This window comes from Dipodomys ordii, unplaced genomic scaffold, assembly GCF_000151885.1.
Source record: "Dipodomys ordii isolate 6190 unplaced genomic scaffold, Dord_2.0 Scaffold81, whole genome shotgun sequence".
NCBI classification, from domain to species: Eukaryota; Metazoa; Chordata; class Mammalia; order Rodentia; family Heteromyidae; genus Dipodomys; species Dipodomys ordii.
The window spans coordinates 3,586,372-3,599,318 of NW_012267297.1; the positions used below are offsets into that span (position 1 = coordinate 3,586,372).

The window sequence follows — 12,947 nt, forward strand, 5'->3', positions numbered from 1 at the left end:
TCATCATCACCATCATCATCACCATCATCACCATCATCACCATCATCATCACCATCATCATCATTACCATCATCATCATCACCATCATCATCACCATCATCATCACCATCATCATCACCATCATCATCATCACCATCATCATCATCACCATCATCACCATCATCATCACCATCATCATCACCATCATCATCATCACCATCATCATCATCATCATCATCATCACCATCATCACCATCACCATCATCATCATCATCACCACCATCACCATCATCACCATCATCATCACCATCATCATCACCATCAGCATCATCATCATCACCATCATCATCATCATCACCATCATCATCACCATCATCATCATCATCATCACCATCATCATCACCATCATCATCACCATCATCATCATCACCATCATCATCACCATCAGCATCATCATCATCACCATCACCATCATCACCATCATCATCATCACCATCATCAGCATCAGCATCATCACCATCACCATCATCACCATCATCATCACCATCATCATCACCATCAGCATCAGCATCATCATCATCACCATCATCATCACCATCATCATCACCATCATCATCAGCATCATCACCATCATCATCATCATCATCACCATCACCATCATCATCACCATCCTCGGCAGGCCCCGCGGTTGAGGAGTGTCTGCCTGTGCGGCAGGCCGCGTCCGGGCCTCCGATGGAGCAGGGTGACGCCAGGCCCCACCTTGAGCAGGTTTTCACACAGGTCGTTGAAGTTCTTGTTGAGCACTTGGTTTGTCAGGTTCAGGCTGCTCAGTCGGATGACTCTTACGGACGTGAACATCTAAGTCCAGGAGACAAAACAACGTATTCTTTCTTTCTTTCTTATTTGTCAATTGTGGGGCCTGAACTCTGGGCCTGGGCGCTGTCCCTCAGCTCTTCAGCTCAAGGCTGGCGCTCTACCACTTGAGCCACAGCGCCACTTCCGGTTTTCTGGAGTCTCACAGACTTTCCTGCCCAGGCTGGCTTTGAACCACGATCCTCAGATCTCAGCCTGCTGAGTAGCTGGGATGGCAGGCGGGAGCCACCGCTCCACAGAGAGCGTGGCTGGCTCCCTGGAGTCTCACGGACTTTCCCACCCAGGTGAGTTGCAAACTTCAATCTTCACATCTCAGCTTCCTGCGTAGCCAGGATTGCATGAGCCACCTCTGTCCATTCGGTGGTCAAAAACAAAATATTGGGTTTGGAAGGGGCTCAGTGGTAGAGCGCTCGCCTTGCATGCATGAGGCCCTGGGTTCGATTCCTCAGCACCACATAAGCAGAAAAAGCCGGAAGTAGCGCTGTGGCTCAAGTGGTAGAGCGCCAGCCTTGAGCTGAAGAGCTGAGGGACAGCGCCCAGGCCCAGAGTGCAGGCCCCACAACCAACAATCAATACATCAATCAATGAATAATATCAACTTGCCTGGAATACTACCTAAAATAACTTCAAATGAATGAATACGGGGCTTACCTGTATTTCTGAGGTCCAGTTATTGATGCCAGGCATAATCTCTGTATTGCAACTATAAAAGCCTGCCCAAGAAAACAAAGGACAGAGAAATAGGTGATACAACATTTCATCAATTCCAGGATGAAGAAGCACACTCTTCACTCATCATCCCAAAGTCTAATTCTAAAAGGTTTTCATTATTTTCCCCCCACCCCAAAGTCCCGGGAGGTTCAGTGGACTTCAAACCATCCTAACCATTTACAGGTAGTTAATTTCCCTATATATAAATACACAGGACTTAAGATCTCTTCTACCCGAGGGGCAGAGTCGGGGATTTGAACTCAGGATCTATGCGGGCTGCTGAGCCAGGGCCCGGCCCTCATACAAATGTTCTCCGTCTTGTGGTCTGCAGCGTGCTGATGAATGAGACGTGTTTCTCCCGCCTACCTGGGGGCGGGGGCACGTCGGTGAGGAGCGAGTGCACATCTTCCATGGCATCCGTGTCGTCGATCTGAGAAGACCAATGAACGAGCACTGCTACAGAGCGCTCAGTGCTGCCACCTAGCGCCTGCTGCCCGCAGGATGCACCAAGCACAAAAGTCAAGAGAAAAAAACAGAGCCAGACGCCCAGGGCTCACAACCGTCATCTCAGCTGCGCAGGAGGCTGAGATCTGAGGATCACGGTTCAAAACCAGCCCAGGCAGGCAAGTCCATGAAGACTCTTATCTCTCATGAACCACCAGAAAACCAGAAGTGGAGCTGTAGCTCAAAGTGGTAGAGCGCCAGCCTTAAGCCCCAGAACTGGCAAAAAAGAAAAAGCTGGTCATCATTACAGTGGTATATTCAATTCATACTTACATTCACCCAAGGCTTACGAAAGTAGCCCATGTCTGCTGCATATACGTTTGAGCATCCTTTATCCACCATGCTTAGACGCGGGACCATTTCTGATTTCAGAGTTTTGCACATGAGGTATGTTCCATAAACCGCACATCCCTGAACCTTAACTCCAAAAACTGAATATTCGTTCCTACATCTCCAATTTTCCAAGTAAAATGTTGAACTTAGTTCAGATTTTGGACCTTTTGTTTTCTGGTGTCAGTACCAAGTCTTGAACTCAGGGCCTCTCGCTTGCCAGCATTTTGCCGGTTATTTGAAAGTAAGAGTCTCTCAGACTTTGCTGCACAGGTCAGCTTTGAATTCCAATCCTCCCAGCTGAGTAGCCAGGATTACAGGCATGAGCCAAGTACTGAGCTGGACTTTTTGATTAGAGATGCACTACTTGTATTTTAGCGATGTTCCAACCCCTGAACTAATTCTCAGAAGTATCTAACCTTCCCATATATCAGATGCCAAATTGTGACATTTGCAAGTGTGTTTGGTTTCTACACTTAGGTTTTTTCTGATTTTTGTTCTTTTTCTTATTGTTAGTAGTGGGGCTTGAACGCGGGGTCTGGACGCTGTCCCTGAGCTTCTGTTGCTCAAGGTGAGCGCTCTACCACTTGAGACACAGTGCCACTTCTGGTTTTCTGGTGGAAATAAGAATCTCACAGACTTTCCTGCCCCCGTTGGCTTTGATCCATGATCCTCAGATCTCAGCCTCCTGAGTAGCTGGGATGACAGAGGTAAGCTACCGGTGGTGTCTAGCTTCTGGTACTTGTTTTTAATAGTTGCAATAATCCAAAAAACGATCACTTTGGTTTTAAGACCTGACTGTAAAAACTGTAAGAAGGTGCACCTGTGGCAGAATTTACCTCCAAAACAAAAGCATCTTTCTTCCCGTGGGAGAGATCTAATTCTGCGGCCTCATCGGAACTTTCCGACTGTGATCTCAGAAGTCGGGAGCGCTGTCTGGGCTCTGGGATGGGTGATCCTACAACCTCTTCCACCACTTCCTGGAAGAAAGAATGTTTGGTATCATGAGACTGGTGGGTCTGGAGTTTTGTTGTTGTTTTCAGTTCCGTTTTAAATGTCTAGGTAACTTCTGGCAGAGATGAGTGAACTAAATCTCATATTCAATTAACTAAATCTCAGTAGAGGGGCTGGGAAGGTGGCTCAGTGGTAGAGTGCTTGCCTTGTGTGCATGAGGCCCTGGGTTCAATTCCTCAGCATCACACAAGCAGAAAAAGCCAGAAGTGGCGCTGTGGCTCAAGTGGTAGAGCGCTAGCCTTGAGCTGAAGAGCTGAGGGACAGCGCCCAGGCCCAGAGTTCAAGCCCCACGACTGACAAAAACAAAAATAAATAAAATAAAAAAATAAATCTCAGTGGAATCTCTGTGCTGACATGACACTGAATAAATGAACTCCGTTATATAGCTATATAGGTGGGTTTTCTACTAAACATTTTATTTTTCTACTTAAGCATTTTAACTCTCCCTCCTCCCCTTCAAAAACAAGGCTTGAAGATTTATGGATAGCATGTTCTAACCTGCTGGTAATTTTTGAAGTTCCACAATGAAAATGTGAAGAGTAAGAAACATCTGGACACACGCGCGCGCGTGTGCACGCACACACACACACACACGCACACACACAGGACGCATGAATTTGCTGTGACATGTAGCAGGCTACGTAAACTTTAACAATGACCTTCTAAAAAAGGCATCATGGCTCATGCCTATAATCTTGGCCACTTCAGAGGCTCAGTTCTGAGGCTCAAGGTTCAAAGCCAGCTTGAGCAAGTGAGTCTGTAAGACTCATCTCCAGTTAACCACCAAAAAGCTGGACTCAAGGGGTAGAGCACCAACCTTGAGGGAAAATGTAATGGTCAGGACCAAGGTCTTGAATTCCAACCCTGAGCTGATGTGTGCACAGCGCTGGTGCATCCTGACACCTGAGCTGAGGTGTGCACAGCGCTGGTGCATCCTGACACGTGGGCTGGGTACAGCACATGAGCTCTCGTCCTCACGGCCCGGGCTGCAGGCCAGGGGCGGGGTGTACTTGCCGGTGGGCTGATCTCGTACAGCTCCTTGTTCTTGGCGATGGTGTCGTTGATCTTCCTCTGCATGTGGGAAACGTGCTGTTCGTAGGAGCCGTCGCCCGGGGTCTTGCCAGCGATCTGAATGCCACCTGGCATGGGCAGCGCTGCCAGGTACACGCCTGTGGCCGACTTGTGGAGTAAGGGGCAACCGTCAGACAAAGCATTCGAGGAACAAGCTTTGCAAGTTTTCAGCTAGGTCTCTTTCTGGGGAAAGGGCGGAAGAGTCTGTGCGTGCATGGAACATTTCCGGAAGGAAACACACACACACACACACACACACACACACACACACACACACCTCCTAGAGTAAGGCGTGGGCTTCCTCTAAGGGAGGGCTCTAGGTGAAGAGGGGACCGTTAGGAAGAGGGAACTGGTTTTTCCCTACAGACCCAATTCTCTTTTAAAGTTTTTCATCTTACAATTGTGAAAAATAACTTGACAATAAATAAAAAAATTAACTCAAGCCCAGCACTGGTGGCACTGGTGGCTCACGCCTGTCATCCCAGCTACTCAGGAGGCTGAGATCTGAGGATCGCAGTTCAAAGCCAGCCTGAGCAGGAAAGTCCCTGAGATCCTTATCGCCAATGAACCACCAGAAAACCAGAAGTAGTGCAGTGGCTCAAGCTAGCCTTGAACAAAAGCACTCAGGGACAGTGCCCAGGCCCTGGGTTCAAGCCCTACCCCATGACTGACCTCCTCCTGCTCAAAAAACATATGTATATGTATATACACACACACACACACACACACACACACACACACACACATAGAGAAAATATATATATATCTGGGAAGCCTGGCTGGGTGCTGGTGGCTCACGCCTATAATCCTGGCTGCTCTGGAGGCTGAGATCTGAGGCTCCTGGTTCAAAACCAGCCCAGGCAGACAAAAAAATCTGTGAGATTTTCATCTCCAAGTAACCACTAAAGAACTGGGAATGCTGTGGCTCAAAGGTCAAGTACCAACCTTGAGCAACAAAGCTAAGAGACAGTGCCTAGGCCCTGAATTCAGGTCCAGCATTGGTACAAAAACAAACAAAGAAACAAAGGGGAACCTGTTACAACCACAGAAATCGCAAAACGACCTCCCGAACTTCTAACCTTACCGCTAAACCCATCACCATATTTTCCCCCACGGTGATCTGAATCCTCAGGCCGAACAAGGCGTTCATGCCCTTGAGCTTCAGCTTGTTCATCAGCTGGGTGTGCAGCTCGTACTCCATGAACGGAAGGAGGTTGCTGATGGCCGTGGCGTTCGTTTCTGCCTGGGCTTTCTTTTTCAAGCGACACAACCTGCGAAGAAGAGTCCGGTCAGTGCACAGAGTCCTTGTGACCTCTAGACAAAGGCAAATAGAGACACGATTTTAAAAGGCACACACCAGTGGCTCACGCTTATACTCCCAGCTACTCAGGAGGCTGAGATCTGAGGATCGTGATTCGAGGCCAGCCCAGGGAAGGAAAAACTCTTATCCCCCATGAAGTACCAAAAAAGCCAGAGATGAAAATCTCACTGTGGCTCAAGTGGTTGTACACTAGCCTTGAGTACACAGATCAGGGACAGCACCCGGGCCTTCAGTTTAAGTCCCAGGAATGGAAAAAAATACTAAGCAAAAAGAATTTTTTTCCAGCATGGGGCTTGAACTCAGGACCTGGGCGCTGTCCCTGAGCTGTTTTGCTCAAGGCTGGCACTCTACCATTTGAACCACAGCGCCACTTCCGGTTGCCTGGTGGTTCCTTGGAGATAAGAGTCTTTTGAAAGTTCCTGCCCAGGTTGGCCTCAAACCACGATCCTCAGATTTCAGCCTCCTGAGTGGCTGGGATGACAGGCGGGAGCCACCAGCACCCGGCTCGATCATTCAAAAGGATTTCAACGCAGGTTGATGGCTCCCTAAGTCTTAACTTTTGAAGCTGACCCAGAGGGGTTCGGGCACAGACCTGGCTTGAATCAGACAGCCCTTCCCGACCACCGCGGCCTGTGCGGGGAGGTCGATGGTGGTGAGCAGGACGTCGGGCACCTTCTGCCGGCGGCAGCAGCAGCACAGCGCCAGGTGCGCGGGGAACGGCGTGTTCACCTCATCGTAAGGGGTGTGGCAGAATCCACAGCCGGGGGGCTGGCTTTCTCCCAGCCTGCGGGGACACAGGGAGACCGTGAGAAAGGCACTCTGTTCGGGGATGAACCCGTGCTCACACGTGCACACACACACATGCGTGCACACGCACACACACACACACAAGCACAACATCCTTGAAAGATCTGTGCACTTTTCCAAAATAAGTATTATGCTCGTAGTAGTTAGTGTACAGATGACGCAACGTCGGAGCTGCATGGGCGAGAATAACAAAATGATTTGTAGGAAGTGCTGAACGGCCAGGGAATCCGAGCCACCCCCCGTTCCACAGAAGCCTTATAGAAGGAGGCTGCCAGCAAGCACAGGCTCACATCTGTGATCCTGGCTACTCAGGAGGCTGAGATTTGAGGATCATGATCCGGAACCCAACTGTGAAACTCTTTGTTTCCAATTAAACGGCAAAAAATGTACTGGAGGTGTGGCTCAGGCAGTAGAGCACCAGCTGGGAATGAAAAAGTCAAGCAAAAAAAAGCAAGACCCTGAGTTCAAATCCCTGTGCCGGCGCACGCACACATGTGCACGCGCACGCGCGCACACACGCACGCACACAGACACACAAAAAACAAAATCTTACTATATTCTGAAGGCTTTCTGGAATGATCTGTAAACCTTTAAATATTAACAAACGAAGGATCTAAACAAGGTGGTCTCGTCATTATTAGAGCCAGAATATCTCCCTTATTATAGAAAGACTTGCAGGGCTAGGCTGTGGCTCAGGGGCAAAGCACTTGCCTAGCAATTGCAAGGTCCTGGGTTCGATCCCCAGTACCACAAAAAGAAAAGACAAAAAAAAAAACTTTTAAAAACAAGACTTGAAAGTGTTGGGTTTTTTTTAAACCTTATTCCTTAATTTATACTAAATCTATTAATACAAACATTGTTTGGGGTTTCTTTTGGTGCTGGATCTGGTGCTTGAACTCAGAACCTGGGTGCTGTCCTTGAGCTTTTGTGCTCACAGCTGGTGCTCTACCCCTTGAGCCACAGTGCCACTTCCGGCTTTCTGGAGGTCCATTGGCTCTGGTAAGAGTCTCACAGACTTTTCCTGCCTGGTTTTTCCTGGGCTGGCTTTGAACCACAATCCTCAGATCCCAGGTTCCTGAGTAGCTGGGATGACAGGCGTGAGCCACCCGTACATATTAAGCTTAATACACAGTGTGACATAAAGAAGATCTGGGCTTATTTAATCCAGGTAGTGTCGGATATCAAACCAAGAGTCTCCATGAATGCATGTGTATATACACATATCTACGTATATAATTTCCTATCTGTATGGGAAGTATATATATGTATATATGTATGGATATTGCATACATACACGTGCAAATACACATACACACTATGTAAACATATACCTTAGACATATGCTTGTAGAAAGCATTTTGCACTTTCAGAGAAGCTCACAGTTTACAAGTATACAGGGAGTGTTCATCATATTAAGCTCCTTTACCTAATGCTTCCTGTTTTGTTCTAGCTCACACTAATCAAATCACTGGGCAGATTTCTTGGAGAGGTGAGCACCCTTCTTGGTGAGCACAGCCCCGGGACCTCGTTCTGTCTTTGTAGGTGAGACCCAGACAGAAGAGAAGCTAAGGGCTGGGCAGGTGGCCTAGTGGTAGAGCGCTCGCCTCGTATGCACGAAGCCCTGGGTTCGAGTCCTCAGTGCCACATACACAGAAAAAACTGGAAGTGGCGCTGTGGTTCAAGTGGTAGAGCGCCAGCCTTGAGCAAAAGAAGCTCAGGGACAGCGTCCAGGCCCTGAGTTCAAGACCCAGGTCTGGCCAAAGGAAAAAAAAAAGGGGGGGGGAGCAGAGAGAAGCTAAATTCAGCGCATGCGCTCTCCACTTTGACAAAGCGACAGGGCGCCTCCCCGGCAGCGTCCTCGTCATTTGTGAGGACGCCACACACCCGCGCGGGGTACGCTGCAGGACCCCTGGGGGACCTTGGTTTTTAACCAAGAGTGGCACACCAGTCCACTGCAAGCCCTGCTTCTAGAAGCATCGTGAGTGCTGGGCGGGGACTACCTCTGCTCCAGGCAGCCCTCCAGCACGCCGTCCTGCAGGAAGCGAGGGTTCAGCACGGCCGCGGTGCCCGAGGCGGACAGGATGCACACTTCCTCACTACGAGAGAAACACGCGGGCGTGTCAGCGCTCCCTGCGGGCCCCACGGATCACCCAGCGCGACCGCAAGACCGACCAGTGAGACTCAAGGTGACCCAGCAGCACGGGACACACGTGATCACCTCCTGGATGTTAGGTGGAGAGGAGAAGCCACGGGCTGGGCAGGTGGCTCAGTGGTAGAGCGCTCGCCTCACATGCATGAGGCCCTGGGTTCGATTCCTCAGCACCACAGACACAGAAAAAGCCAGAAGTGGCGCTGTGGCTCAAGTGGTAGAGCACTAAGCCTTGAGCTGAAGAGCTCAGGGACAGTGCCCAGGTGGAGTTCAAGCCCCAGGACTGGCCAAAAAAAAAAAAAAGAGAGAAAAGAGAAGAAAAGTCATATAAGCTCAGTAACATGGAGAGAGCCAGAATTCTTTACAAGTTGTAAATTACCCAGAAAAAACAAAATTATAACATTAATAGATGCTTGAAAGATCAAAATGTTTCAGACTATAAGCAATAACCAATGATAGTGCTGATCTCAATAATAATCTATTAAACTGTATGCACATTTTCTTGAACATGCTTATTCACATTATTCTAAGAGCATAACTGTACATACTCACATTGTTAGAGATGAATCTACACTGGAATAAAGCTGTCTAAAACACTATCACAGCTGGGTGCTGGTAGCTTACATCTATAACCCTAGCCACTCAGGAGGCTGAGATCTGAGGATTGCAGTTCCAAAGAAAGTAGAGCTGTGGCTCAAATGGTACAGCATTTAAGCCTTGAGCACAAAAAAGCTCAGGGACAGTGCCCAGGCCTAGTTCAAGCCCCAGGACCAGCACAAAAAAAAAAAAAAAAAAAGGAAGAAAGAAAGAAAAAAAGGAAGAAAAAAACAATATCCAAAATGTCCCACTGGAAGAGGTGAGCTCAGTCCCAAAGCTGGAATAAAACCGGCTTAGTCAACATTTGTTATTTAAGGCCTTCCAAGCCTGATGCCAGTGGCTCCCACCTGTCATCCCAGCTACTCAGGAGGCTGAGATCTGAGGATCGTGGTTGGAAGCCAGCCCAGGCAGAAAAGTTCATGAAATGCTTATGGGCAATAAACTACTTAGAAAAATACTGGAGTGGAGCTGTGGCTCAAAGTGGTAGAGCTCTAGCCTTGAGCACAAAGAGGCTCAGGGACAGCACCCAGGCCCTGAGTTCAAGCCCCAGGACGGGCAAAGAAGTTTTTTTTAAAGGCCAAGCTGGTATATGTCCATTTTATGTATGTATGTATATATGTATGTATCTATCTATCTATGCATGTGTGTCTATGTGTGTGTGTGCTGGTCCTCAGACTTGAACTCAGGGCCTGGTCACTGTCCTTGAACTTTTGTGCTTAAGGCTGACACTCTACCACTTTGCGCCACGGCTCGGCTCCACTTCTGACTTTCTGGTGGTTCACTGGAGATCAGAGTCTCATGGACTTTCCTGCCCAGGCTGGCTTTGAACCACGATCCTCAGATCTCAGCCTCCCGAGTAGCCAGGCTTACAGGTGTGAGCCATTGTGCCCAGATTTCTGTCCATTACCAAGTGAGACTCTCAGAGAAGCTGACACTTCCCAGACTTTGCAGTGACCAAGACAGACTCTGCTGGAGGTGCTTCGAGCCTGCACCCCGCATGATCCCGCACATCTTCGCTTCTGCGGGACGCCACGGCCACTCACCAGATGCTGGTTGACTCGCTGTAGCCCACCACGGCGTGACAGCCTAATGCCTTCGCGTGGGATTTGATTTCCTGTCTGATTTCTGCCCACCAGGCGTCTCGAGTTTCCGGTTCGTCTGAAAGATACAAGTTTAAATCAGCTGACTTACCCGATCTCCCAGGAGGTAGTGGCTCAAGCTGTGTTGAAAATCAACGGGAGCCAGGAGAGGAATGGGGGGGTGGGGGGCGGTAGCACGGGTTTGAAATGCAACATGAACCACCACAGCTTCAAAATAAAAACTCGACTTTCTCAGCGAGGGAATGAAGATGTTCGCCGTGTTCCAACTTCTCGAAAGCATCGAGACATGTTGAACCGGCTAGAAAACGAACTGCTCAGTTTGACTGCGGGGATTTGTATGGGAGGTGTTTTCTTACGATACCCTGGACCTTCTGGTTCTAATCTTCAATGATTGCTCTACCGGTCACCATGTGCTGAGGGTCCGTAAATGAAAGAAAAATCCTCACTTCATTTTCTGGCACCTGTAATTTTTGTTTTCCCTAATAATCCTCTATGTGCTGCAGATAAATCTTTCCATGGCAAAGACTTACCAAGGTTTATTTAAAAAAAAAAAAAAAGCAAGCTAAATATAGCTACCCTTTCTATAGAGATGCAGGTCCTAAGAAAAACGGACTTAAAAAAAAAAAAAAGGAAGAAGACTGGCCAATTAGGAAAAAGAAAAAGCAAATCATTAAAGAGATTAAATAGAGATAATCTGGCTCATGCAAAGGATACATTTCAGATGCAATGGTGTCAACTCTGTGTTTGGCTCTGTACCAATTGAAAGTGGCGTGGACCGGTAGCGTGGGGTGTGTCTATAGTCCCAGCTCACCAGGAGGCTGAGGTAGGAAGACCCCTTGAGCCCACCAGTTCTAAGACCAGTCTGAGCAACACAAGGAGACCTCATCTCAACAGCTACAGCTAAAAAGCTCGGGGCGGGGAGAAGGGTGGGGTACAGCTCAGACAGAACGCATCTGTCTAGCATGCAGAGGCTGGGTTCAATCCCTGGTACTACCCCCCCCCAAAAAAAAAGAGGCCTAGAAGCTCAGGATTATACGTCATTAGCAAGGGCATTCTTGAGTTCATGGCCACTTCCGTACGGGCAGCTGGGAATTACAACTAGAACTATATATGTATTATATATTGTAATTGTGTATAATTATGTATTATGCTACAATTAGTATACCCTGATCTGTTTCTTTGGGGCAGGGTCCCTCCCCGGAATCTGGGAGTCATTTGTAACAACTCTAACAAGGGTGCTAAGCTCTTACTCTAAGTTTTCCAAATAAAACTAAAAAAAGCCTAGCACAGGTGGCTCACGCCTGTCATCCTAGTTACTCAGGAGGCTGAGATCTGAGGATCACGGTTCAAAGCCAGCCCAGGCAGGAAAGTCTGTGACACTCCGATCTCCAATGAACCACCAGAAAACCGGAAGTGGTGCTGTGGCTCAAGTGGTAGAGCGCCTTGAGCTGAAGAGCTGAGGGACTTACGGTTCAGAGAAAACGGAAACCACAAGGAGTAACAGAGAAAATGCTGGTTTCCCTGAGGGGCAGGTTGGCTTTCCTCAACTGTATTCTTTTTTTTGGGGGGGGGTCTTTTCTTTTGTGGTACTGGGGATCAAACCCAGCATGAAGTTGCTAGGCAAGCGCTTGGCTACTGAGCTATCACCCAGCCTTGCTACTTACTTTTTTAAACCATTCTAGACAGCATTGTTTTCTAAAGGCAATAATCACCCGCTACCACTAAAATGACACTTTTCCTTTTCACATTGGGTTAGCCTACCTCTGTACATAGAAGCACTATCTGTTGTTGTATTTTTAAAAGGAGCTTTTTAGAAAGTAAACCCATTACCATTCATTTTTAAATCAGTAGAAAAAAAAAATAACCCACCACCACCACCACCCAGGAGGTTTCTTAAGTTCCAAGTAGGCTTAGTTAGAAACAACTTAGTTATAAAATAAGGATTTATTCAGCATGTCGAAGTGGAAACACACGCAGTCCATCAACCTGGTGAGATACGGTCATCGCATGGAAAACAAGGATAGCATCCCGGATAACTTACCTTGAATGCCCCCCGACCCCAGCAAAAGCAATCAGATCATTAAACCGAATACCATGACACAAGAGGAGGCGGATTGAAAAACAAAAAGAAAACAGAAACAAAACAAACAAGCTGAATGCAGGGCGGCTGGGGAGGAGAGAGAGAAAAAAGAGAGAGAGAGAGAGAGAGAGCGCACGTCCATGTCTTCTGACACACTCGCAAGCAGCTTTGGTTTGCACGCGTGAGCAACACAACTGCGCGTGGAGGGAGCTGGTATGAACTTACACCGAGTCTTATTTACAGCGTGGAGAGGAAGCTTCGAGGAGTTAGGGGACAGGGGAGGCTGGGGAGGAGTGTGGCACCGGGGAGCCGGTTTGGGTTTGGGGGTGAAGGGGGGGGGAAGGCCACAGCAGCAGCTCAGAGGACACGCAGGTGTGCAAAGCGGCCAGCATCCGGGGCGGGGGGGGGGGG

At 48.4% G+C, this 12,947-nt stretch overlaps 1 protein-coding gene across 1 annotated transcript in view; it reads right to left on the reverse strand.

Moving 5' to 3' along the window:
• The window catches only part of C2cd5 (C2 calcium-dependent domain containing 5), a 54,961-nt gene that overhangs the window by 11,807 nt on the left and 30,207 nt on the right, over nucleotides 1–12,947 (reverse strand). The window contains exons 10-18 of the mRNA XM_013025066.1: nucleotides 10,400–10,514; nucleotides 8,611–8,706; nucleotides 6,396–6,587; nucleotides 5,567–5,753; nucleotides 4,426–4,590; nucleotides 3,237–3,377; nucleotides 1,930–1,993; nucleotides 1,504–1,565; nucleotides 739–837 (exon numbers count right to left, since the gene is read on the reverse strand). Coding sequence (XP_012880520.1) covers nucleotides 739–837; nucleotides 1,504–1,565; nucleotides 1,930–1,993; nucleotides 3,237–3,377; nucleotides 4,426–4,590; nucleotides 5,567–5,753; nucleotides 6,396–6,587; nucleotides 8,611–8,706; nucleotides 10,400–10,514 — 1,121 coding nt within the window. The remainder of the gene's footprint in view (nucleotides 1–738; nucleotides 838–1,503; nucleotides 1,566–1,929; nucleotides 1,994–3,236; nucleotides 3,378–4,425; nucleotides 4,591–5,566; nucleotides 5,754–6,395; nucleotides 6,588–8,610; nucleotides 8,707–10,399; nucleotides 10,515–12,947) is intronic.